Raw genomic sequence first — 25708 nt, forward strand, 5'->3', positions numbered from 1 at the left:
TTATTTTCTTTAAAATAATTCTTTAAATAAATTTTCTAATAAATAAATAAATTTAAATTTAAAAAGTTTTATAAATAAATTTTTTTGGACTTGTTTTTCATGATAAAAAGGTTTTGTCCAATTTCGAACATAATTAAATTAATTGTTGTTTCTTAGAGTTGCAATGTAGGTTATAATTTTTCTTCAAAATATCTAAAGAAGTTTAAAATTTTAGTTAATGTTTTAAGATTTATTTTTTGTATTTTAACAATAAATTTTATACATTTTTTTAATGGTTCTGAAACTTTTGCTGTTGTTTTTTTAAGATTCATTTTTGATTATATATATTTCATTCATTTTTTTATGATACCAAAAAAGTCGTAAGAGCATTTTCTATACGATATTGTAGATCTGTTTATGGTATTTTAGACAGTATTTACACTTGAATTTTGACTGGTTCCGAAATTGTCGTAGTAATCTCATATTATAATCTAATCCCGTATATTTCCCTAACTCTGCACAAATATTTTTCTTTAGTTATATACAAAGTCCGGCTGGTAGAGCCTTGAATGGTGATTTTTCAAATACTTAGCTCTATTTAAGCTGGAATAAAAAACTTCGTATTTACGTGTCAAAAATTTAATTAGCTCAAAATTTATCACTTGTACAAATGCTAGGGGTGATAATTATTTAGTCACAAACATGAATGAAATGGTAATCACACATGAGTTAATGAAAATTGTATTCCACATAAAATAGATTTAGTTCTATTCTAAAATACTATTATTTAATTAATAAATATTTATTACACAATGTACAAATGGTAAAAATGCTATTTATTACACTTAAAAATAATTATTTGCCTAATAAATATGAAAAGATGCATAAGGTAAATAATATTAACTTTATCTAAAGAGATAATGTCATTGTGTAGATGTAATATTTCTTGTTTAACTGATTTATAGAAAATATGATCACTCTTTTACATAATTACCTGTTGTCGATGGGTACCGAATCGTTTAAATAATGAATAATATACAACTAAGTCACTTTATACACTGCTTATGGTATGTACATATGAGATAATTTTTATGTATTTTGACATTTTCCAAGAGGTCTTTTAAGTACTTTTTTTGAAGGAACTGTTGCTTTAACACAGAATTCACTATTTTCTTGGGATCTTCGTCCTTTGTGGTATTACTTCCATTTCGACCTCTTCGTCAAAGATTTTCAAATCTTTGACATAATACCAAACCCCAGCGTCGAAAACTGTTCCTATTGTGACGAAACCTGAAAACCACAAATGGCTGTATTAAAAAACATAGACAGAAATAATATTATCACTGCCATCACAAACTAAGCATGATAAATTATGCCTACCTTCAGTTGTCTTAGGTTATATAATATAGGTTTTATCGACATCTTTGACTGTAGAAATAGTAGCAGGCAAAGAATAAATATTATTTTGTAAATACTCTGAGCAAGAGTTCTGAGAGTAAAGTGCTCTAAAGTTCTGATATCTGAATAAGTAAAGTGTAAAATACTACTTAGTGTGTTTGTTAGAAACTCCATAAAGCCTATAATTAATATTTTAATAAAACAAAAACTATAATTTTAAGAATAGTATTTAATGTTGCTTTGAAATGTTCTACCTTAGAGTAAGAATTTTAGCAACAATTTACCCATGACTAAATTCTTTATTGGATTCAGGAAACGTCTTGTATCATGTATGTGAGCAGCTTTTGGCTGGGTCTGAATCGCGGCCCATCCTTGCGGACCTGATGTTTCTGTGTTACATAATCTTTACTTTACCTTCCCTTCCTACCCCCCGCCACATCATCGCTCCTGGCCCAAACTTTGAACTACCTCACTGTACGATAGACCAGTGAAGGAATATGGAATATACACAGATCATAAGAAGTGGGACTCGTTTGGACTTTATAACTTAATTTTCAACTTTTTGAATTTTTTACGTTTTAAAATTTGGGTATTTTGGAAAAATATCATATTTTTGATATTTTCAATATTTTTTAGTTTTATTAAGTATTTAATTTTAATTTCAAGAAATTTTAAATTTAATATTCAACCTTTTAAAAGTAGAATTAGATATTTGTACAGTTTTTGTACAAGATTTGTAAAGAAGATTGAGAATTCTTTGTTAAATAACTTTTATTAGAATTTATTACAAAATGAAATGTTAATTTTTTATGATTCTTTATTTAGTTTCTTGTGTGTGAGTGCATTTTATTTTCATTATAAGGTGAAGTGTAAAACGTGTTTAAACTATTCTTTGAATTATAAAATGTCTGGACATAATAAATAAATATATAAATTCATGTTATGTGACTTTCATTTTATTTTCAATTTCAACCATTCTCATTTAATTCAATAGGATTTGATTAAATTCAAATTACTGTGTATTGTAAAATTATTTAATATTACATTGTAATTTGTTGCAATTAATTGAATCATTACACATTTTTGAAGTTTTTTGAATTTTGTAATTTAGTATATCATTACATTTTCATGCATGTAATGAGAAACATTTTAAAGGCTTAACATTTATTTATTGTTTTAATTACAATTTTTAAGTTTGTATAAACCAATAGCATAACCATACGTATATGATGCAACTTTTCATCCAGAGAAACTCGAATACTACGAACGAGAGTTGCATGATATATTGATGTGCTACAGCAAGTTTTGATGTGACGAGACCATATTATATAGTGAAAATGAAATTTATGAGTCCAACAAAAATGTGGATTTAGTGTGATATGGACAATATTTACAAAAAAATGTGTTATTCCATAAACAGAATTTTCGAGGTACAATAGTCCTCCAGTCCGTTTGGTGCTCGGAGAAAATCAGTCTACTGCATTAGGGATCAGGTACTTATTCTCAGTAGTGGTATGCTCCATGGCCGGTTGAGGTAAACATCATCTCTGGGACTGTGACAGAGTTTTGGCCGTGAGGCAAGACTGTAACGAGTATTTCAAATGAGAGATGTTAGCGGAGGATATCAATAACAGCTCTAGGAGTTTCCAAGCTCAGTTATTGTCATTAGCTGGGCAAAAAAAAATTCCTCTCCCATAAATAGAAGAACGAATTCCTTGCTATCGATCTAAAAAGCAGGAAACACAAGCAAGGTATTTATAAATGTTCATAGATTTTGAGGTCTTTCTTTCTGCAGTGCTAGTGAGTTCCGCAATGAACATGTCGTGACGGTGTCCTAAGGAATGGCTTAAAGTGACAGAGTTAAAACTCACCGATATGTGGCTGTTTGAGAAAAAGCCTATTGGTTGTTTAGTGCTTTTATGAATTCTAATGTAATAAGGAAATGCTGTGGATTTCGATAGTCTAGATAAAAGATGCTCTCCGGGTGGAATGTTTTTCGGAAGCTCTTTGAACTAATCTTACTCAAAGGTTTTAGTGGTAATACTATCGATTTGCTCTCTTAAAAAAGAAGTGGGTTTATGAGGGAACTCATCCAGCTACTGAACCCATAGCTCTAGTACCTACCATGAAGAACTGGTAGCAACAGACAACACGTTTTCAGAAACTAAATTAATGACATTTTTGCGTATGTTTGAGGAAAGAGATCACGCGACGTCTTCTTGCCTAGTTCCTCAGCAGCCATCACAATTTTGCAGGTTTCACAGAGCTCGGATATTAAAAACGCCAACCATTACGTATTTTTCAATTTAACTCTTAAAGATTCTTATATCTACTTATTCCTATTAGGTTAAATGTAAGAAAGGGCCATGAGGCCCTAATTTCGCCTTAAATAAAGAAATATTTAATTTCGTTATTCCTAAAAGCTGTGCAACTTATGTTTTATGGTAATTACACATATATTTGAAACCTCTACAATCCATAATCCATTTTAGTCAGTTTTGACTTAGTCAGGATGAAAGGAGTGAATTAAATTTATATTAAACTCCCAGAAACTTCCTCAACTCATCAAGAGTTTTATATTATTGTGAAACTTGACTTTGAGGACATAAAGTGTTAATTATGCCGCACAAACACAAACATTATTTTAGCCGCTTTTTGCTGTAGTAAATTATCACTTTTAGGCTTGGATCGATTAAAAACCTATTATAGTGGTTTAAAACATTAGCAACATCCTGCAAAAACCGTTATACTACCCTTAACAGTAGTAACCATAAATAGTAGTTATTAAGTGTAATAAATTAAGTAGATACAAAGATTAAAGAAGTTGGCGAAAAGGGTAAAATACAGGTAGGTGCTAATGGATTCCTGAGAACTAGAATTTATAGTCGAGGTGAGTAAGAGAATATGGAATGAGTAAATTAAAGCTAAAATGATCGCAACATGATAGAATAAGAAGAGGTAGAGTATAAATGTTTGAAAAATTATAAAAAAAATAAAGGGCATAGGAATTTGAGAAGATGAAAGCAGAAATATGACGTTAAAAGACTCAAAGATATACTTATATAATCTAAGAAGCAGGTAGTTTGTGGGAATTTCAGAAGAAAAGATTCTCAATTTATACCTTACATTGGACGTTAATATATATTTATATCTATAAAGCTTCTCGAAAGAGAAAAAGACAAGATTTAAACGTTTGAGGACTGTTTGGTGTTTATAAAAATGAGGAATATGACATAAATACCTGTGGCTGTGAAGTTAAGCAGGAACCTCAGGGACTCGGCGTTGTAAAGCCAACAGTTCCCAGTCCCTGAACACGTCTTGCCCCACACCAGGCACGTCTTGTCTGTGAATCACAGTTACATTATGTAATCTTGAACTTTTTCAGATCTACCCAAAGTATCTGTACTGCATATGATTGTACTTACCAATGAAATAGCCAAAGAGAATAGGCGAGGGTATGAAAGCAAACATGCTCATCAGCATGAGCCCAAATCCCATAGCGATTGGCTTATCTTTCTCTTCGACACACCTGTGGAGAATCAATAAATAAATTTATCATTTTGAACAACTTAATGTATTTAACCCAGAACTATCAGCCTAAGAGATAGAAGCCGTTCTGCCTTAGAATAGAGTTGTTGTGTTTAAGTTGTTGAATATAAATATTTTTAAACCATCATTGAAATTATAACAAATCGTACTATTTAAGACAAGTTGGATGTCGTAAAATAATAATAATAACTGTAGTAAATTAAATAAAGTGCTACAATTTATTAACTTCGGTCGCTAAAAATCTCCTTAAACTACTTATTTGTATGAATAGGAATAGTTTTATTTAAGTTTTTTTTTAAATAGGTTCATTTGGGTTTTCTATTTACAATAAATAATATATTTTTTGCATTAGAGACCAGAACCTTCTATAGACGAAACGTTTCTATAGGTCAGGAAGTTAACTAGGCTGGGAGGTTTCTGAAACCGAAAGCATGAAGAGGAGCTTCCAGAGTGTGGGAGTTTTTATAGCCCCTTAGGCCTGAAGATCCAGATATCGTGACCTACCAGGGACCGAGAGGACTTGAAGACCTAAATGTTCGAAGATCGAAAGATTTCAATTGCTATATAATTCGAGGTTGGAAGTTATACACATCAAGAACTTTTAGATGCTAAAAAGTCTTTTTATTGGCAAAAAGCATCTTTGGGAGGCTATATATATATATATATATATATATATATATATATATATATATATTTATATCCATGATGTTCTTCTAGTCTGAAAGTTACCGTAGGCCAAAGGTTTCTTGATGCTGAGAGAGACGGGGTTCTTCAAAAGACCGTGAGTTCCCAGGAGCCGAACGAGTTGAGATTTTCGGAGACTGGAAGTTCCCTGTATCCGGAAACTCAGCGATCGTGGGCATTTTGTGGCCAGGAATTTTTAGAGGCTGGGAAATTCATTAAGTTCAAAGATTATAATCGCTAGAGACTGTTAGCAATAAGAAGCTTCCAGAAGCCGTGATCATCCAAAGGCTGGTGATTTTAAAAAACCGGAAGTTCACATAAGTTTAAAGCTGCAAGAGATTGAAAACTTAGATATTGATAGTCTTAAGAAATTGTGAGGTGCCGTAGGATGAGATTTTTTCGGAGAAGACCCGAAGCTCCCAGGGCGGAAGCCTTTAGTAACTCGGAATAATAAAGAATTAGTATATTAATAATGAAGGAAATGGAATATATGAAGAATAGCGTAGGACGACAGTTCATACAAGCTATAAGCTTCCAGAATTCAGTGCCTTTCAGGAACAATGAATCCAGCCTTAACTAAGGCTGATAGTTTCCAGAGGCCGGAAGTTCTTTAAGACAAAATACGAGAGCTAATTTAATAGCGTTTTACGTGTCTAGATGCAAGTCTAATTGTCAAATGCTTGTAAACATTTAATAATCTATAATGCACCTGTTGTAATACTTCCATCCATACATTTATTTTTAATTATGCATCTATATAGAGAACAGTTGATTTTGGATCAGTTGAGCCAGATACAAATATTTCAAGCCTCTCTCCTCACATATAGACGTAAGAAATTCCAAGAAACAGGAGTTTGTACTAGATTCAGTACATTTGGAATTGAAATAACCTAATAACTCTTAAGATTTTGATCTGAACCAGATCTGATAACATTTCGCAATCAATGTATGTATATTAATAACAATAATGGGAACATAAACCCATATTATAGGGATATATTAGTCCATAACTTATGATGTATGCCTAAATACGAAAGTGCAGTACATAAAACATTGTTAGGGAATTATTTTTATCAAACATTTTGAGTTGATTTGTTTCATCATGTATTTTTCCAAATAATGATTTAAAAATTGAGATAATTTCCATTCTGACTAACCTTACAGACACGAGGAAGTTGGAGGCTCTACCGGTGGCGCCACTGAACTTAAGCATACAAACGACAGCAAGGAACATGTAGAACTTGGTGGTGCAGTCGACTGGGCAAGGTCCAGCTGTGATGTACCAGGGGAAGTCATCAGTGTCACCTGCCAACAACCCTTCTTCGGCCAGAGGTGGCATTTCTGCTGTGGGTGGTGGTGGGGAGGCAGGTCGGGGGGCGCATGCGCAGTCCGTATACACCTAACATTTGAAAGTTAAAGAAATATTTAAAATACGTAGAAATCACTTTTTCTAAATTAGTTTTTAGTTTAAAATACATACGTATTTCTTAAAATACAATCACCTGATCGAGAACGAATATTCTTGGCCTTCAATAATTGATATATTTTGTAGAAACAAATTGAAGTTACCATCTTAAGCAATAGGCATCTTTCTGTTCACATCTTTGTACTTTTATTTATCAAGGACGGTTTATTATTTTTCTTAGATTAATGTTAATTGTACGGCTAACATTTAATTTAATACCATTGTGAATTACAACACATTTTCCAATATTAATTTATTTTTCCGACACAAATTAAATTAATATTGACAGCTGTTTTATAATTCACTAGTGGTATTAATGGAAAACATTTCCGATGCTCCAAGTTCCGAGAAGGAAACTATACTGCAACGAAACCTGAGTCTTCTTGAAACCGTGAACGAAACTGACCGACAACTGGAAAAAGAGTTTAAACTGCGAGAAGAACTAACAAGGACTTTTGAAGATCATGACAAGAAAAATGGAGAAATAATTCATAAATATGAAGAAAAAAATAAAGCATCTGCAAGAGGAAATGACACAACTTAAGACAAACAAGTATATGGTAACAGATAAATTAGACAGCCAAAAAAATGTCAAGAACACAGAAACGCAAACTTATAACTCAGAGTCACCGGCTGACTCGGCCCAAAATGCACTGCAATTGGCCTCAAATAAATTCTTACTGACAGAACTAGCCAAACTGAAATCAGGACAAGACAATATAGAAAATATCATACAGCTATCAAACTCCACTGTAATTTGGGACATAGCCCAAATAAAAATAAGGCAAGGTCAAATAGAAAGCTTGATTAAAGACATGAAAGATCAAGCTCATTCCTCTGATACCCCCAAACCAAAAATGAAAAAGCTTAATAAATCTGTCTTAAAACCCTATACTGCCTCCTCTTTAACACCTGAAAACAAACACAGACAGGTTAAACATGGGAAAAACTACTTCAGCATCTCATTGCAGGCACGAAAATACAGAGAGGAATGCGAAATAACAGATAGTCAACCACAGCAACAGAGAGAGCAATCACTCCTGCTTGAAACCAGACCTACACTACATAAAAATAAGTTTAAAGTCACAATATCTCCCCCAATCACAGCAGTCAGGCGAGACCCCTCTGAATCATTACAAACGTTCTATGACAGAAGCATTAAACAAGTACTAAGTGAATCATCCCTATCTAAAAATCTAAATATCCCTAGAACCAGACTTCACCCAAATAAACCCTTAAAAGAGGTTTATCAAAGGGATATGAAACTCTCAACTGAAAAAATTACAAATGCCAGCCAAACTTCTTTTTTAGTGCCAACAACCAAGCGACTAGCAACAACATAGCCAAACCTAAGAAAATGCCCTTGCCGCAACCAGCCAAGTTCACAATTTTCCACCAAAATATTAATGGCCTCGGGAGTAAAATTGACAGACTAAACCACGAACTCAAACTCGCCAACCCAACCATGGTTGTACTCACAGAGCATGGTCTTTCTAAGGACAAACTAATAAACACCCGGCTTGATAATTACGAGTATGTAGGGGGGTTCTCAAGACTTGAACATAGGAAAGGTGGAGTTGCAATTTATGCCAAAAAAAACTTAGGCAACGAAATTTCCTGTATTGACATCACAGGGAAACAAATAGAACTTGTCTGTGAAACGCAGCTAATAAAAATCAAAATAAAAAACTCTGAACTATACATCCTGGGTATATATAGGCCTCCCGCTCACCATTATCTCGAAAAGGCCCTTGATAACTTGTATAACATACTTGACGACATCCCTACCTGGAAAAATCCAATTATCATAACTGGAGACATAAATGTGGACTGCCTGGCTGACGGAGATTACAATAAACTTCTGAATGAAGTTCTTATGAGTCATGGTATCATCAGGATCCCTCTACCACCAACAAGGATCACTGCTTATTCAGCAACATCAATAGACATAATTGCAACAAACCTGATGCTATCAGAAGTTGAAACTACAGTGCTTCACACAAGCCTATCAGACCACACCGGTCAGATATGCAAAATAAACCTGGAACTTGATAAGGCTGTAATGACAAGAACATCTCGAAGGTTTTTCAATGCACGTAACCTGGAAAACCTCAAAAATATTCTAGTGCGTGAAACTTGGGAAACTGTCTTAAATACACGAGATGCAGACCAGGCATACACAGAATTCAACAAGATTATGAGAGAAGCATTGGACATAGCATGTCCCACCGTACAGTCAAGATCTAAAAAAAAAAGTCAACACAAACCAAGAACAGGAACGTGAACTGATGAGACTGAAAGGAGCATATACTGCAGCTCTTAATAAATCAATCTTGATGAGCACTGAGGAAAATAAAAAACAAGCCAATGAAAGAAAAAAAGAATATGATCTCCGACTGAAATATTTTAAAAAGGAAGCAGCAATACACTACATTGCAAATGCAGAGAACCAGACCAGAGCAGTCTGTCTGGCAAGTAATAAATAATAACCGTTTCAGCAACAAATCTCAAAAAAATTATATAACATCCATTAACACAGAAGACTTAACAATAACAGACCCTCAACAAATAGCTGAATACCTGAATCACTTCTTTGCTAATACTGCAGAACAAGCTCTGTCAAACTCCCAGCAGGCACTTTTAAAAAAACTGCCAACAATCCATGAGAGTGAATTCAGGTCTTTTGAAGAGGGCTTTAGACCAACAAGTAGAATAGAAGTACACAAAACAATAACATACTTGAAATCAAAACTGTCTTCTGGAACAGATGAGCTCCCATCAACAGTCTTAAAACATTGCAAAAATGAAGTGCTAACTCCTATAGCTGATGTAATAAACAAATTTTTCCAACAAGGCGTCTTCCCCTCTCTCCTAAAAAACTCGTTAATTTATCCAAAGTACAAGAAAGGACCCACTTCCCTGGCCAGCAACTACAGACCTATATCTCTCATCTGCACTCTATCAAAAATTTTTGAGAAAATAGTACTCACAAGATTACTTACTCATCTAGAAAACAACAATCTTTTAACCAGCCGGCAACATGGGTTTAGAAAAGGCAAGTCCACCACCACAGCCATAACTGAACTAGTCGAGACTATCATTGATGCAGCTGAAGAGGGGGCCACAACAACAGGAATCTTACTTGATTTTAGTAAAGCTTTTGATAGCCTGAGCCACAAACACCTTCTAGATAAACTACACACACTAGGAATAAGAGATGCAGCGCATCAGTGGCTCCAGAGCTATCTCAGCGGAAGGACACAAATGACTGAAATAACTCAAGTGTTCAACAAGACATCTCATAAATTTAGATCCACACAAACACAGATAATGAGAGGAGTTCCGCAGGGGTCTGTGCTTGGCCCTGTACTATTTATTTTATACACAAATGACATCATTTCGACGCTACAGGACCACTGTGAAGTATTCCTCTATGCTGATGACACTGCCCTCATGGTTTCACACAAGAATGTTAAAGATCTGGAAATTAATGCCTACATTGCTGCAAGTATAGTAAAACAGTACAGTCAGGAAAATGATCTTGTACTGAATGAAGAAAAAACGCAACAGCTTTTTTTTGGCCCACAAAGAAGGAGTGCTCTCGAGCTACCCAATGTCTCAACATCTAATGAGGCCAAATACCTTGGAATAACCCTAGACAGTGATCTCAATTGGAAAGCTCATGTAGACCAATTGTGCAAAAAACTTAGCACTGCCCTATACATCATTAAGCGACTCAAACACATCAGCGACACAGAAACCTCAAGAACAGCTTACTTTGCGCTATTTGAGTCGTTAATGCGCTATGGACTGACTATATGGGGGTTTTCATCTCAAAGAAATCTACAAAGGGTACTGCTCTTGCAAAAAAAGGCCATCAGAATAATAGCTGAATTGGGCTTTCGAGATTCCTGCAGAGGGGTGTTTAAGAGACTGAAGCTGCAGACAGCGGCCAACCTGTATATCAGCGAAGTAATAATATATGCAGTTCACAAAGGACTTGACCAATTCTTGGAGACCCATTCCTATAATACCAGGAACAGAGTTAACTATAGACTCCCTGCACACCACCTGACTGCCTATGAAAAAAAGCCTTCCTATATCGGGGCAAGGCTATTCAACATCCTTCCATCAAAGCTGAAATCACAAAGAAGCAACAAGAATTTTAAAGGAGCTCTTCTTGAGTGGCTAATGGAGAGGGAGTTCTACTCTGTTGAAGAATGCCTGCAGATGGGGAGACCTTCTCATTGAATGACCATGTACCTCAAGCTAAAAAACTCTTGACGCCATATGACTGTACTTTATGTCCATGTCAATAAAGATAATTTTGTCTGTCTTGTCTTGTCTTCATAATATTTCGTTGTTTGAATTTGTAGAGTGGGATTAATCTTTCAAATTAAGTAACGATTTTTTCAATTTCTTGTACGCCTCTATTCCCGTACGGGTATCCGAGCTTCTTATTTTAAGAATAATATATTATCTTATAATAATCATACATATTACCTGCTCGTAAAATTCAACTTTGTCAAATTACACAATTTTTTATTCTTTAAATTACACGTATAACATACATAAAACTCTTTCATCAAACAAAATAGATCTTTTATTTTAGAGAATCCAGAGAATATAACACTCGTTCATCAGAAAAAATCACCATAGCCTATGATTTTTAATACCATACATCATCCCTTAAAAACACACCTATTCCTTTTATTCCAGCTATGCACTTTTCGGAACAGATCTTTTTAAGTCTTGTGATAACTTTAAATCAAACTATCTATCGGAGTATCTATGTGACTTACTCGTATATATTATTTTGGGGAATTAGTGTATCTAAATTATGGCTAGTACCCTCTCAACCCAACATCTGATGGCATAGGCTTATGCTCATCAGCAAAGGAAAATGCGATCCTGATCTGCCGTGACTCTCCAATTCTCTCTAAATGTTGGATACTAAGGGTAAACATTTCGAGAAGTTCATCGGTATCCACCTGATTACTGCCTTGGAAGCTGCTGGGGACTTGTGCCCTCATCAGTACAGATTCAAAACGGGGTGGTCAACAATCGACGTTATCACTGTAGTGCAACAAGCCGTAGTAAGAGCTGAGAGCAAACAACCACTTCTCCCGTCGAGTGATACTTCTTTTTACACTTGATGTAAAGAATTCTTTTAACTCGGTAAGATGGATTGATTTGTTGGATGAGCTGCAAAACACCTTATGCATACCACTGTATCTTGTGTGGATCGTCAGAAATGTTTTGAGTTCTAGACGGTTGGTATACGAAACAAAAAACGGAATGTGGCCGTTTAATATAATCTCCGATGCAGTGCAGTGCTCAATACTCGGCCCAGTACTCTGGAATGTCACTTATGACAATCACCTGCGATCCAGAATGTCTGAGGAGACTGTCCTTGTTGGGTATGCCAATGACGTCACAGCTCCCATCCCTGTCAAGCTCTTGGCGGGGGAGAGGTGGTAATTTATCTGAGACAAGGCGATATCGGCAAGAGCGCTGCTAGATCAGAAGAGCATTCGCGAACTTACCACCAGTAGCAATATAGCTGTAGATAGAGAGATGTAGGGACTTTGGACTGTGAGAATTATCAGACAAGGCCAATCATGGGTGGACACGTGGCACGGTGAGGTGGAAACTCTACCCAGTTCCTCGCAGGTCGCTGGTACTTCAGGTCGTAGTTGCATTGGTTACGCGAAGTTGGTTTCTCGGACTTTATATATTTACTGGGCATTCTTTATGACGCGGAACACACTTTTTCCGCTGTCCGCTTTGGGAAAGGCTCTACATTGAGGCCACTTGTTCACTCCGTACATTCTCGATGGACACGGTGTGCGAAAAGATGGTGAAGAGCAACTGGGATTGTTTTACAAAATTTGTTCAGGGTGTCTTCCGATTAAAGAGGACTGATACAGACAGAAAAGTGACTAGACAAAATTATCACACATGTTAAAATTCAGGGAGTTCTATGGGTGTAGAACTAGCCTGAAGTAATGTGAAAAACAACCCCAGGTTAGACCCTAGAGAGTAGAGAAGGGTCTCAGTAGGTAACCTGTAAGGTTTTGTTTCACCGTTCAGAGGAGTTTCACACTAAAGACTGGCCACCTGTGTGGATAAAGCATTTTTCGCCTCTCCTTCAAAGAAAAGTACGTTAAAACTAACACCCGACCACGTTAATTATTCAGGAAAACTATAGTATTATCAGATAAGGATTACGGCTATTCAGCCAGGTACTTCCCACACACACGCATCCCCACACTCACAATCACAGCGGTTTAGGATCAGCCGAACAGCTGTGGGTTGCCATCCCGAGTTATTTAGTAACATCTTAGACCTATGAGTAAGCGTTAATATGTGAGAATTTTTATGTATTATACGTAGTTTGGTACAATTTTCTTGTTGTGATGTTTTCTTTCTATATATACTAATTAATTTACGATAATATTACAAATAATAAAAGGCTAGGTTTGAAGAGGGTGCACTAGGTGAATAACAGGGTGGAAATGTGGCCATGTCCGAATCCCCTGCACTGGTGAGTATGGGGTCTGCGTGTGTGTTTGAATCTACCTAGAATCAGCTGTATTCACTATTCGCTAATACTATAGTGACGAGAATTTTCAGTTGGTACCTTGGACCCGTTGGTCAGAGCCAAGTAATTCCTGCAGGCGGCGTGGCAAGGGGAGATGAAGGTGCGGCCGTCAGGGGTGCAGACCGGGGAGTACTTGACGTAGTCGCAGTAGCAGTCCACGTTACAGGGGGCCGTGGTCTGCAGCCTGTAACATGCAGAAACCATGGATTAAGTTAGAATATAAAATCTTGAACAGTTCAAGTATTTTTTCAAGTATTTTTGATGATAAATAGCAGTCCACCGTGTGCCAAGTGTTATGTAAGGCAAAAGTGTATCATCAGTGGTATGAATATTTAAGTTGCTGTGGCAAAGGTTTAGGATATGGATCTTCAAAATAACTTTAAAAACAAATCAAGAAGCAATTTCTTTAGATTACTCTGTTTTGGTTTTGTACGTATTAATAAAAATAATAATATAGAATAAATATTAATATTTGTATCAATAAATGTTTAACGCCTGTCTAGACGAATAATAAAGTAAGTAAAGTAAAGTAAAGATGCCTTATTTTACCAGGCGAAGTTAGGGCTAAGAAGCCCTCTCTAACACTTAACCTAGGGGGCCCACCCCACACCCACTAAAATGCTAGCCTTTTTAAAAAAGTTTAAGTTCTTGACTCAGAAACATAGCGTGTACTGGAAAGATTGAAATGGCGAGATTGGTTCGTCATGTTTTAAACTGTCTTAAATTCAGTGAAATAGTTTATGTTCTGAAGAAAAGATTAAAATCTCTGGCTATCCTAGTGAAACTTGACCAAAATTCTAAGCCAACCTGGAAGCGTCTACTTTTAGGTGGATTTCTAGTAATGCCATGTTTGTCTAAAAAAATCTGATCTATGTACCAACATGAAATAGAGATGTGTTATCAATACTGTACTCGTTTAAGTTCGCTATTATTAAGAAATCCTAATTAAAGTGAACATGTATGTAGGCTATAAAACTAATAAGAAATTTAAATTAATTTTTGAGTCTAATCACACAAAAAGGGGATATGGCAAACTATTTTAGAAAATTGAGTGCTACAAGAATTTTAAAAAGTTTGCAAAGACGCTATTTACTTGATATAATATATAGAGAAAAAGTTCTCGACTACCTTTTGAGTCAAGGGAGCTGAGCCTTTTAGCCAAAACTGTTTACATTACACAAGGCCTAATTTTCCATAAAACTATATTAGGCATCTTATCGACTTAGAACAAATGGCATTACTATTTTATGACCCAGCTGTTAATACAGAGTGGCATATTTTCAGGACATGAACCCCAATCTAATACACAAAGTAAATAAAAGGTCTTACATATTGAAGACCTATTAGAGGACACACAGTCCTTGTTACCGCAGACTTAAAACTTAGAAAGAGCCATAGCTGTGTGACCTTTAAGGTCTCATGAGTGTTGTTGGTGGGTCACTTGGACCGGAGGGTTTTATAATTCACAAGAACAAATACCTTAAATACAAATCTTGTCAATTACAACAAAAGTCTACTTAACCCTTACAGTCCCAATGTGATGCAGACAAGTAGGCTATGGAGTGTGAAGGGTTAATCATGTGGACAGTGAATCAAATAGTCTTTTTGTATAGAACCAAACGAGTATATATTGATTCTACAGATACATGATGAGAAAGCCGAAGATAAGATACGCACTTACTCTCCAGTTGCAAGGATGGCACCCTGGGTGTCGTTGACGGGACAACCGAGGAAGGCATAGGAGATCATGCCGATAACGGAGATGGCACCAACCACCACGTTCCAAGCGGCCAGGTACCGGGCTCGGGGCTTGTATTTGGAGATCACGAGTCCAGAGAGTAGGATGCCGAAGGCAGAGAACACCAGCCCGACCGTACCTGAAATAAGTATCAATGAGTATAATAAGTACTGTCTTAAATAATACTTTCAGAACTTATCTAGAAAAGTCTTAAAACGTTCGAACTTGCTATTTGGAATAGGTATTAGAGCTATATAAAGATTGACTGTATACATGTTATGATGATGTAAATATATCAAAGACATACAAAAACAATTATAAGCATAAAATATCGGCTATTAGACCGATTTATAAGTGTGCAGTAACATTGAACGGTAATCCTAACGTAATCTAAAAGTAATGTGTTATTTAACTTAAGTGAAAGTGAGATTTTATAAACCGGTTCATGTTGACTGATTTTGTTCATCTCTAGCAGATTCTTTGAGAAAGTCCATAAGTGAATGAACGATTGATCATTTTAACTAATGAGGCTGGGCAGGCTATGTAGCACATCCAACAATCTCATGAAAAATATTCTGTGTAAACATCTAACATTACATCTGATTAATTAATGTTTGAACGAATTAAATAACTCTTCCCAATAAATTGTAAGAAAATTATGTTCCGAAATGTCCGTTCGCCAGCTTTACCCGAAAGCATTGTCGATAAATTGCAGAATACTCAAAAATCAAATTTGGGTTACCATAGGTCTTCAAGACTTGTTACGAAAACATGAGGTTGAGAATTCCATAAAACTTCGGTTTAGAGATGTGTTCAGGCAATTCACCCAAAGATACTCGGAATAGGTTTGTAAATCTAATAAGGTTTGTAAATAAATAGGTATTTATAAATGTCTATATGGGTATAAGTCCTTTCTTTTTTCAGTGCAAAAGCTATTGTGAAGAAGCAAAGAGGGGTTATTTAACAAACACGTATGTAACCCCATATCGATATGACTCACCTGTAATGAAGCTCGACGCCGAGGCTGATTGTTTGTACATAGTTTCTATATACTTTGGCATGAATATCCAATATGGCATGTAGCCCATGAAGTAGAAAATAGCAGCAAAGTTGTTGCACATCAGAGTGGGGTTGGTCATCAGCCTCTTGAAGGTTTTCATCATATCTGATTCAAAGATATGCATTTTCAGTTCACTATTGATGAGAAAAAGATGCTTTATTTTTATGCACATATTGGTTGATGTAACAATCAAATGTAATATTGAACTTGGAAAAAATACCTTATTCTCAGTTTAATCTTCTTTGTTACTTCTCTTTGGATGAAGATCATAACAGATCTTATTAATCATCAGAGATTAAAATATATCATATCTTACGCTTTCCTTCAGAAATATTAATGAATATAAAAAATGTAAATGTAGAATTTGTGCAAATACTAACGGATACGTTATTTATTATTATATGTAATCAATCTTTCTTAAAATACCGTCGACAAATTTGAGATATGCTATTTGTTTTTCCTCAAGACATCTCTAATTCTAGTATAATTTCTGATAAAGCTCTATTTTAACATTTCTAAAATCTTATGTTTACCAATATTCTTAAGTTATTACCTTGGAAAGATGCTGGCATTTCAGGATCAGCTGGTTTAATCTCAAAATCTTCGCAATTTTTCTTTTCAGTGGCTAACTTCTTCCTGGCGGCTGCGCGCGGCAGTGTCTTTGGGAACAATGCCAACAGAGATGCGAACATAAAGAGTAGGGCAGCCAGCACTAACCATCCTAGAATCACCACCATTGGTTAAAAAATAGAATGTTTAATAAATTGTTAACTTCATAATTATCTGCTAATAAGACATTAAATAATATTGTAACCCCATAAATAAGTATTGTTTTATATACACAAACCATCGTTATTTTATGACATTCCTTTTAATTTGTAAGTTCACACAAATTATAAGAATAAAATATTTTTAGGCAAAAGAAATTTGAACATTACCAAGCCACCAAGCTCCCAGCCACCTTGGATCTCCCATCCCAATAGTTGGTGTCAATGAAGGAGAGATGTAGAGTTTGAGGCAAAATGATGCTAAAGCGTATCCTATGGCAGGACCCAACATTCTCAGGAAGTAGGAAAAACCTGGAAAAAAGAAATGTTATCTGTATTTGACATTCTAAGGTATATTCCAAACATAATATTTTCCAGCGATACTGAATGGTAGTAGCAGATGAAACATGGATTGTTATTGTGATCAACTTATAACTCATGTAACTTACTGACTAGAGCTGGAGTCTTGGATTTCTTGATGTTATCATCCATATACGAGACTCCAAGAGTGTAATAAAGAGATCCACCTACTCCCGATATCAGCTGGGCGAAAAACAATATGATTTGAGGTGCCATATTGGCATCTGCTGCTTCGCATCCGGCAGATCCGGCAGTCTGGCACAGAATCTTACGGTTTTGTTTCTCTAGAAATTAAAAAAGCGCATTAACAGTTAGTCAATGAAAAGAAGGTTTTAATCGAATTCACAGCATTTCTAAAAAAGGTCCTTATATAGTGTATTATTCTCGAAATAAAACTGTATTAATCTTGCAGGGATATCTTAAAGATCACCTTACCTATTAGAGATGCTGTGACGTTGCCATCGAAGTGACCACCATACTCCACAGTGAGTGAGAGGGCATCGACCCCAGGACCATACAGAAAATGAGGCAAGGCGTTCATGAGGCAGAATGCCACGACTGTGTACACTCCCAGAGCGATCCAGCGGGGCCGATGTCCTTTCCCAGCATAGTAGCTAAGAGCCACTGACACAAACAGCTGGCTGATGTCGTTCCCTACCGTGATAATACCTGGAATATTGATGAGAAGTGTTTAGAATTTTTGACAACGAGGTTCAATTTTCTTGAGCACATTTCAAAATTAGAATTAATATTTGCTCCCTTAGTTCGGTCTCCAAATTATTGACTCCTCAAATTTATGTAATAACTCCAAGATAAATTAATTGTAGAAGCTAAGCAAAGTATTTTAAATTAAATTGGACAAGTCAGCTAGATTGTGGAAGTGGTCAAAAAGTCACTTGCAAAACCTTTTATTTCTTAGGAAAAGAAGCTTATACATTGCTCTTAGTCCTATAAGAACCTTAAGGCTACTTCCGGAGTGACAGTATATTTAGAAAGGGTAAGGGTTAGGGGGTCGAGATCCATGAGGAAGAATTAGGGCTCTAATCTCAGTCATGCCCTCCAGAAGAAGGGGAGGCCAGCTCTGAACCAGCCTCTCCAGTCAAAGCAGGCAGGGAGTGGCACGCCCTTATTGAGGATAGCAAGAACCTCTGGTACCTTAGGGAACGAACCCCACCAACTCCAACAGTCATTTCCCGCAGTAGACTAGACCTATCAAATTACCCTTGCACCCAAGAATCTTGACATTTGCGGTTGACCACATTTAAGTGACACGTCGGATTTTGCTGTGCTCAGAAGTGATCCCTGCTGGGTTATTTGCACAACCTTACTTGTAATTATAATAATTAAAAGAGACTAAGCTTAAGAATAAAAGGAGTGGATTTAAGGTATTCTGTTGTCTTTAATATTTCTGTTTTAAATATTTACGTAACTGGGTTATTACACTCTTGTTACTGCAGATGTTGCATTATCCAATGTTTCGATTAATCGAGACACCTATCTTAAAATGAATAAAATTTTGTTAAACATCTCTAAATATTTGACTTGTTACGCATCTGACCTAACTATTGTTTCAGATAATCTCGCAAGCTTGCTTACCTGTGGTCTTGCTGGGTATCTTGAAGCGTTTCTCGAGAGTGGTGATGGTGCCGTTGAAGTAGCTATAAGAGGCGGAGAAGATACATCCCAGGATGCCGTAGAGGATGACGTAGGCCTTCTTGTTCGCGAACCTCTGAAGGACTCTACCCTTGCAGCAGCCGATGCCACAGGTCGTCTCCTCGCTCAATACTATATATTCCGTCAGCCTTCTCTGTGATAGCAGCATTCTCTGGGCTTCCATGGATCTGAGATTGCCGTTCTCCTCCAGGTGGATGGATTGGTCGTCTGGGAGTCCAGTCAGGTCGGCGAACTCCGCCGTTCTTTTCGTCAACGTGCGCGCCTCCTCCGGTAGTTTCACCCCACCTTCTTCACTAGGTTTCTCAATTTGGTGGTTCATATTCAAAATTTAATAAATCTATGTAAAAATGTCCAAAAATGAAAGACTATGTTACATTTTCACATTGACAGCACAACTATATCACTCTGCATAATCTTATAAAATGTGCTAATAATAAGTGTACTCTCCAATAATATTTAAGTATTTACTTCATAGCAAACTGTAAACTCTATCTTCGTCTCCTTATTCTGAAATCAAAGTAGGTCAATACATGTATGTGTGTACAGAATGGGTCCTTTAAATTAAGTCGAACTGTTTAAATTAAAGTCGTCTAATATCAAACGTGTAAAAATATTTTCTTACATAGGTTTTAGTTTCCTTCTTAGTCAAAGCTAAAAGATATTGGCCGTAATGTTTAGACACAAACAAAGAACCAAAACAAACTACATGACCTTTTTGATAAAATTACTAATTTATTGTTCTCTAGTCCAAGAGCCAATTTTGTATTGTATAACTACACAACCTGGCTTTTCTTGAGAGTGAAGGAAATATTTTCTAAGAAAGAAATGAACTGTAAGCTTTTCTAGTTTATGTGAAGGTTGAAATGGAAGGATAAAAATATGAAAATATTTTTTCTACGTCGTATTTTCTCTCCCGTGCCTAGAGATCGTGTCTGTCACATTGCAGTGCCCTCAATTGTGCACTTGATGAGACAATCTCTCCACCTATATTACACTAAATCTTGTGGTCTAGGTATCTCTGATGTCGAAATGATGTAACGAGTTCATTTTGAGCTCCTTCATCGCCGAATATTTTGGATCTCTAAAGACAAATATGACTCCACATTTCAGGAGAAAAATCCGCAACAGCGTCAGATTCCAGAAGCTTCACAAAGAGGAAGGTGAATCTGAGCTTAACTGAACATTTACATCAACCCGATATAGTTATAAATCGGCGCCAATTATCCTTTTATAGACCGACTATTTAGCTAAATGATGTGGCTTTCAGTCTCGTTATCTAGATGTCACATGGTGACGTCACACTTATTTGTGTTTGACGGTTAGTTTGAAGTGTTTCAAGCTAAGAATATAATGTGAGAAAAATTATCGTTTGATACTTTCCAATTGTTCGATACTGTCCTGTTTTGAACTTCGCCAAAACTTAGATGGATGACGATCGGTTTCTAAGAAGACATTCCTCTAGGATTTCAAGAAAAATTCGGATGCGTGTTTATAAACGCAAATTAGCTCTCGACTCCTACATGGACAATCAGCGTATGTTTATTTCAAATGCGGTGGTCTATCGCGAGACGCCTGGTCAATCAGAAGGCTTGTTAATCAGACGTAATGGGAGGAAACAAGAGAGGAGGAGTGAAGTGGAACGGTGTTGAGAAATGCCCTCACGTTTAGCGTGGGTGGATCTGGAGTCGGACTGACGACTAGACTGACCTAGTGGATGATGTTACTGAATAGTTGGCAATTTTCAATTTTATGACCTTTCTAGTAGAAGGTTACAAAAATTAAAATTGCCAACTATTCTTTCTCAGACTACAAACAGTAATAATTCAAGAAATTCTTTCAAGATTAGTGGTTTCCCTGTTATGTGATTGATTTTCGAAAACTTTTAGACATTTCACAAGTGTGTATTTATCATCTCAATATGACTTATAGTCATAGCTACTACTATGACTTAATGGATGGTACGTTTACTTACTGATATCAATATTTTTGGAGCTAAATCAGAGAAAGATTCCTACATTTTTTGTTTTTGTTTAAGGACTTTATTTTAAGCTAGGAAGTCCTATCTGTATAAAATATTGTATAAATGCAAACTCTCGTCAATGTAACACATGCAATTAAATGTTGTAATGTAACATGCAATATTAAATAGGTTGTGTTGTGGATTAACTTTTGGAAAGACTTCCCTTCTCTAAAAACGATTTTAACTCTATTTAGCTTGTTACAGTTACCATTCAGCTTGTTTTGTTGTTAATTTAGTTGTTTGTATTCCAGACATGTCTGAGTAGTGTAGTTAAAAATCACGACAACTACCAGTTTAGTTCACACACTCTGGTATGTTACTGTATACTTCTTAATTTTTTCTGCTGCTGCTAAAAAACGATATGGCTGGAAAATTAGTTTTGCATTTATATTTAAGGTTATTGTTTTTATTTAAGATTGTATTCTGATTATATTAAGAACCGCAGAGATATTAAGGTCGAAATATCTTGATAAAATGAAGGGTTACTGATAGTAAACCTATAATAATGAAATTTACTTTAACGAAGTTTTCTTATGGCTGATGGTCATAAGACTTATGGTAAGTCAATAAGTCTCAAGCATTATCAAGCCAAGTTTAAATTTATATCAGAACATCTTTAAATGTTATAACTTTTATTAGGAAATTGCGTTCACTTTGAAATATAAATTCAATTTCAATCAATGATTATACAAATTTAAATAATATTTAACAATCGCAAAATCAAATATAAATAAATTAATGTATTTAAAAAACTGCATTTTAATATTTTAAAACAACCACCAATTTAAAGGTTTTTATTTAAAGTTTGCGAAAAATAAAAATAAGTTAAAATATAGTGTTCATAAATATTAATAGAAAGATTTAAATGTGTATGATCGTAAAGGAATCTTCGTTTTTTATACAGATTTACATTGTAAAATTTAAGGAGACAAATACCAAATTTGGTCAATTTTATATATATATATATATATATATATATATGAGACAGGATATATAGGTGTGTGAGTATGTTTAGATTTAGGTATTCTACTTCTGTCAAAAAGAGCTGACTTCCAGTCTAAGATATTTATCCTGATAAATGTATATACGTTAAACACGTAGGACTGAGAAAGTTACATCAGTCAAAAAGGGTCTACTTACGCCTCTTACAATCTTCTTTCAGTCTAAGATATATCCAGTGCCTTGTTGTCACAATGAAGAAAAAAGTAGATACATACTTAGGCTTGAGAAATCCACAACGGTCAAAAACACCTAGTCTCAGTATAAGGAGGAAATCCTTAAGACATTTATGCAATATTTCAATAATCATTCATAGTCTTGTTTTTCGGATTATAGCAATGTCAAGAAAGCCAAACCAGTCTTTAATATCTAGATATTCTTAGACATAAACATTTACAGTAATTGTGAAACAAACATATTATTTTTAAAATAGTGGTTAAATGAATGAAACATAATAGTTGCGCTGTCAAAATCAATGCTGATACAAACAGTTGATTACATTTAACAGGATCTTTGAATTATTTTTTCGTAACTTTAGAGACTGAAATGGAGGTTTTTGCTATTTTAGATACCATTGGGGCGTAGTCCAGAGAGATGTTTGAAATAATGATTTAATTCAGGGGGCCTGTATTTAATTCATAAACCCTAATAATGTCCATGCACAATTTCGGTACAATCGATTGAATAGATTATGCATGAAAACTAAACAAACAAACAAAGGCACTTTAGCATTTATAATATTATTAGAGTTAATTGTACAGTACTTGCTTGATTAGTAGTTTAATTCAGCTAGCAAATACAAAATTAATAAGTGTATTTTACTCCATATTGCACTAGAGACAAATTTAAAAATAGTTCAAATTCATTCGCTAATGCATTGTAAATATTATTTAAACACTGATATAAAACAAACTTTAATTAATAAACCTGTGAAAGTTTCCACGTACAAAACTCAAAATTTGTGGGCTTTCTTGGCATTGTGATATGGCAATTTAAAAATTACTTAAGGAAAACAGAAGTAAACACTATCATGCTTCAACGATTCAAAACATCCCCAGAATATAAAAAAAATTAACAAATAAATTTAAAAAACACTTCACAACGCAAAAAATTATAAACAATTATTTTGGAAAGTTGCATGGACTTAATAAGAATTTCTCCCTTATACAGGGAATAGAAAGGAAGTAGGTAGGATTTTCCCTAGATCGTACGTACTCTTTTAAGTATTACGTATGAATGTATATTATCTTCATCGGGACAAGGCAAGCTGAACTATAGCACTGAAAATACTAAATAAAAAGTAGATTACAAGAGCTGGAAGTAATCGCTTTTCGACCGAAGTAGAGCTTCGTACGTATATAGGTTTTTGATCGGAGCAATAATGAAAACTCAACTGTTGTACTACCGTTAGTGATTTTATTCGGTCGATACCTTTTAACCGAAGTAGGTTTATTAGACATACATATATATATATATATATATATATATATATATATATATATATATATATATATATATAGACTACTTATTCTTTCTTCGTCGTGACTCCACTAGGTAAATTCTACTATGGTACTAAAAATCTTAGACTGAAAGAGCATTGAGACGAGGATTGAAGTAAACGCTTTTTGAAAATTTCCGAGACCTAAATATATCTATTTTTGATCGGGGCAACAAGGCATATTTGGTTGTAGCGTTGGAAATATAATTAATTTGAACCAGAAATGCTCCTACACATGCAAGGCATGATATAAAAGATAGGATAAACTATGATATTCTTAAGCACTTCTGATACACCCATATAATATGTACTTGATGTATGCCTACTTACACTTAAAAATGTCATAGGCCTCGATCATATTACATCCTTAGTACTTTTACTAAGTGTTATAAAGACTTCGATTTTGTGTGTTAAGCCGCGGGTAACAACAGTAATATAACAGTGCGTAATATACGTTCCTTGATCAGAATCATTACAATTTTTTTTTTTGGATTTCTGAATATTGCTAGATTTAATATCACACATTTTGATGGGAGTATCAGAGTTAGCATTCAACTTACTAAAATTCACTTGAGGTAATAAATAGTAAAATTATGCTAATACATAAACAACGCATGCATTAATTTTATTATGCGTGAATTTTTGGAGGCATTGCTGTTTATAAATGGAAATAAAATAAAGATGCAGCTGAAAATACTTCGACAGTCAAAGAGCACATGTTTTATTTGTTAAAGAATATTTGAATGTGGAACTTATTGTAATGAGAGGTTAGATTTTAACGTAACGATAGGATTTATACCATTGCAGCTTTATTCTGGAGTAGTATTTCTTATAAAAATATGTATTGCGTTAAAATAACCTCTTTAAATAAATATACGTTGTAACGAATACTAGGAATTTTAGGATGGTATTAATAAGTTTAAATTCTCAATAAGAGGGGATTTCAAGTAGAAATTCACGATTTTTAAACCATGCTTTAGAATTTAAAAGAATCACAGAAATTAAAAATATCGCAAAAATATCCTGGGTGGTTTCCATTCCTACCAGACTATTAAGATTAGCCAAGCAGACATGGGACAGAATTAAGCATATACCACTAATTCCTCCCTGATAAGACAGGAACAATGGCAATAAATAGTTGTTTGTTTACTCACACAATACGGTGTTTAGCAGCGGTGAGGGGCAGCAGCCAGTGTGACAAAAGCTGCCGTGATTTAGCCCCTCAATTGAGCTCGAGCCACCGCCATAGCCCCGCGACCTTGCCGCTGCCAATTGCTTGATTCGCAGATAATGCCATCAAATCCATCCTTTGTTGTGCGTTTCCGAGCCAGATGTGGCCGCGACTAGAGCTAAGAGCAACCCTGACAACACACTCACTCGTCGTGTTACATCGCTTTATCATTATTTTTAGCGTGGTTTGTTCTAGAGGAAGTCTGATTACACAGCATGGTAAATACTGCAAAAATTATACATTTACTAAAATTCATAAGGCCAAAATAAAATCATCCTTCGATAAGGTTGAATAAATAGAATAAACCCTCGAGGCAATCGTATAGAAACATAGACATGATATAGTAAAGATATTTTTACATTCCCGGGCACATAAAGGAAAAATATGCCAGCCCACTGAGTGACTTCAATTACGTTTAGCCAAATCCATTGATGACATTCACCATGTAGAAGTCATTCTTGTCAATGTAGAACCGAAGTTCCATACAAAATTTAAAGTCTAAGGATGAAACCGTCTCGCGGATAGTGCAGCTGTACTTATGTCACATATTAAAATGTCACATGAGTGAACTCAGTTTTTTACGAATCTATTTGTTCTGCGATTTTATCGCAGCCATTTTGGTTGCTCGTAAGACGAATGTAAAAATTTTCGCTAACGCTCAGCTAAATCCCGTGGCGTGGCA

General features: G+C 35.1%; 1 protein-coding gene across 2 annotated transcripts; it reads right to left on the bottom strand.

The window, feature by feature from the left end:
• Nucleotides 1-602: 602 nt before the first annotated feature.
• Nucleotides 603-25015, bottom strand: LOC124362359 (solute carrier organic anion transporter family member 74D-like). 2 transcript variants are annotated; one of them, XM_046816793.1, is made up of 13 exons: nt 24950-25015; nt 19201-19785; nt 18040-18273; nt 17694-17888; nt 17416-17556; nt 17031-17198; nt 16418-16582; nt 15361-15556; nt 13719-13863; nt 6768-7009; nt 4803-4906; nt 4619-4720; nt 603-1269 (listed from the first exon to the last, which is right to left on the bottom strand). In XM_046816793.1, the coding sequence occupies exons 2-13, from the start codon at nt 19595-19597 to the stop codon at nt 1145-1147; spliced, it is 2214 nt and encodes a 737-aa protein (XP_046672749.1). In that variant the 5' UTR covers nt 19598-19785; nt 24950-25015; the 3' UTR covers nt 603-1144. The 2 variants fall into 2 exon arrangements, with proteins under 2 accessions (XP_046672749.1, XP_046672750.1); XM_046816794.1 differs by having other exon boundaries at nt 19201-19615; nt 24950-25004.
• Between the last annotated feature and the right edge of the window lie 693 nt (nt 25016-25708).

Source organism: Homalodisca vitripennis, chromosome 5 (genome assembly GCF_021130785.1).
Source record: "Homalodisca vitripennis isolate AUS2020 chromosome 5, UT_GWSS_2.1, whole genome shotgun sequence".
Classification (NCBI taxonomy): Eukaryota; Metazoa; Arthropoda; class Insecta; order Hemiptera; family Cicadellidae; genus Homalodisca; species Homalodisca vitripennis.

What these genes read in the sequence shown, in the direction of transcription:
- LOC124362359 (XM_046816793.1), bottom strand. Translation starts at nt 19,597, where the DNA reads ATGAACCACCAAATTGAGAAACCTAGTGAAGAAGGTGGGGTGAAACTA. An exon ending in CAAGACTCCAGCTCTAGTCA is followed by an intron (nt 17,557 to 17,693) that starts GTAAGTTACATG and finishes TCTTTTTTCCAG; the next exon opens with GTTTTTCCTACTTCCTGAGA. An exon ending in GCCATCCTTGCAACTGGAGA is followed by an intron (nt 13,864 to 15,360) that starts GTAAGTGCGTAT and finishes TGCATGTTACAG; the next exon opens with GCTGCAGACCACGGCCCCCT.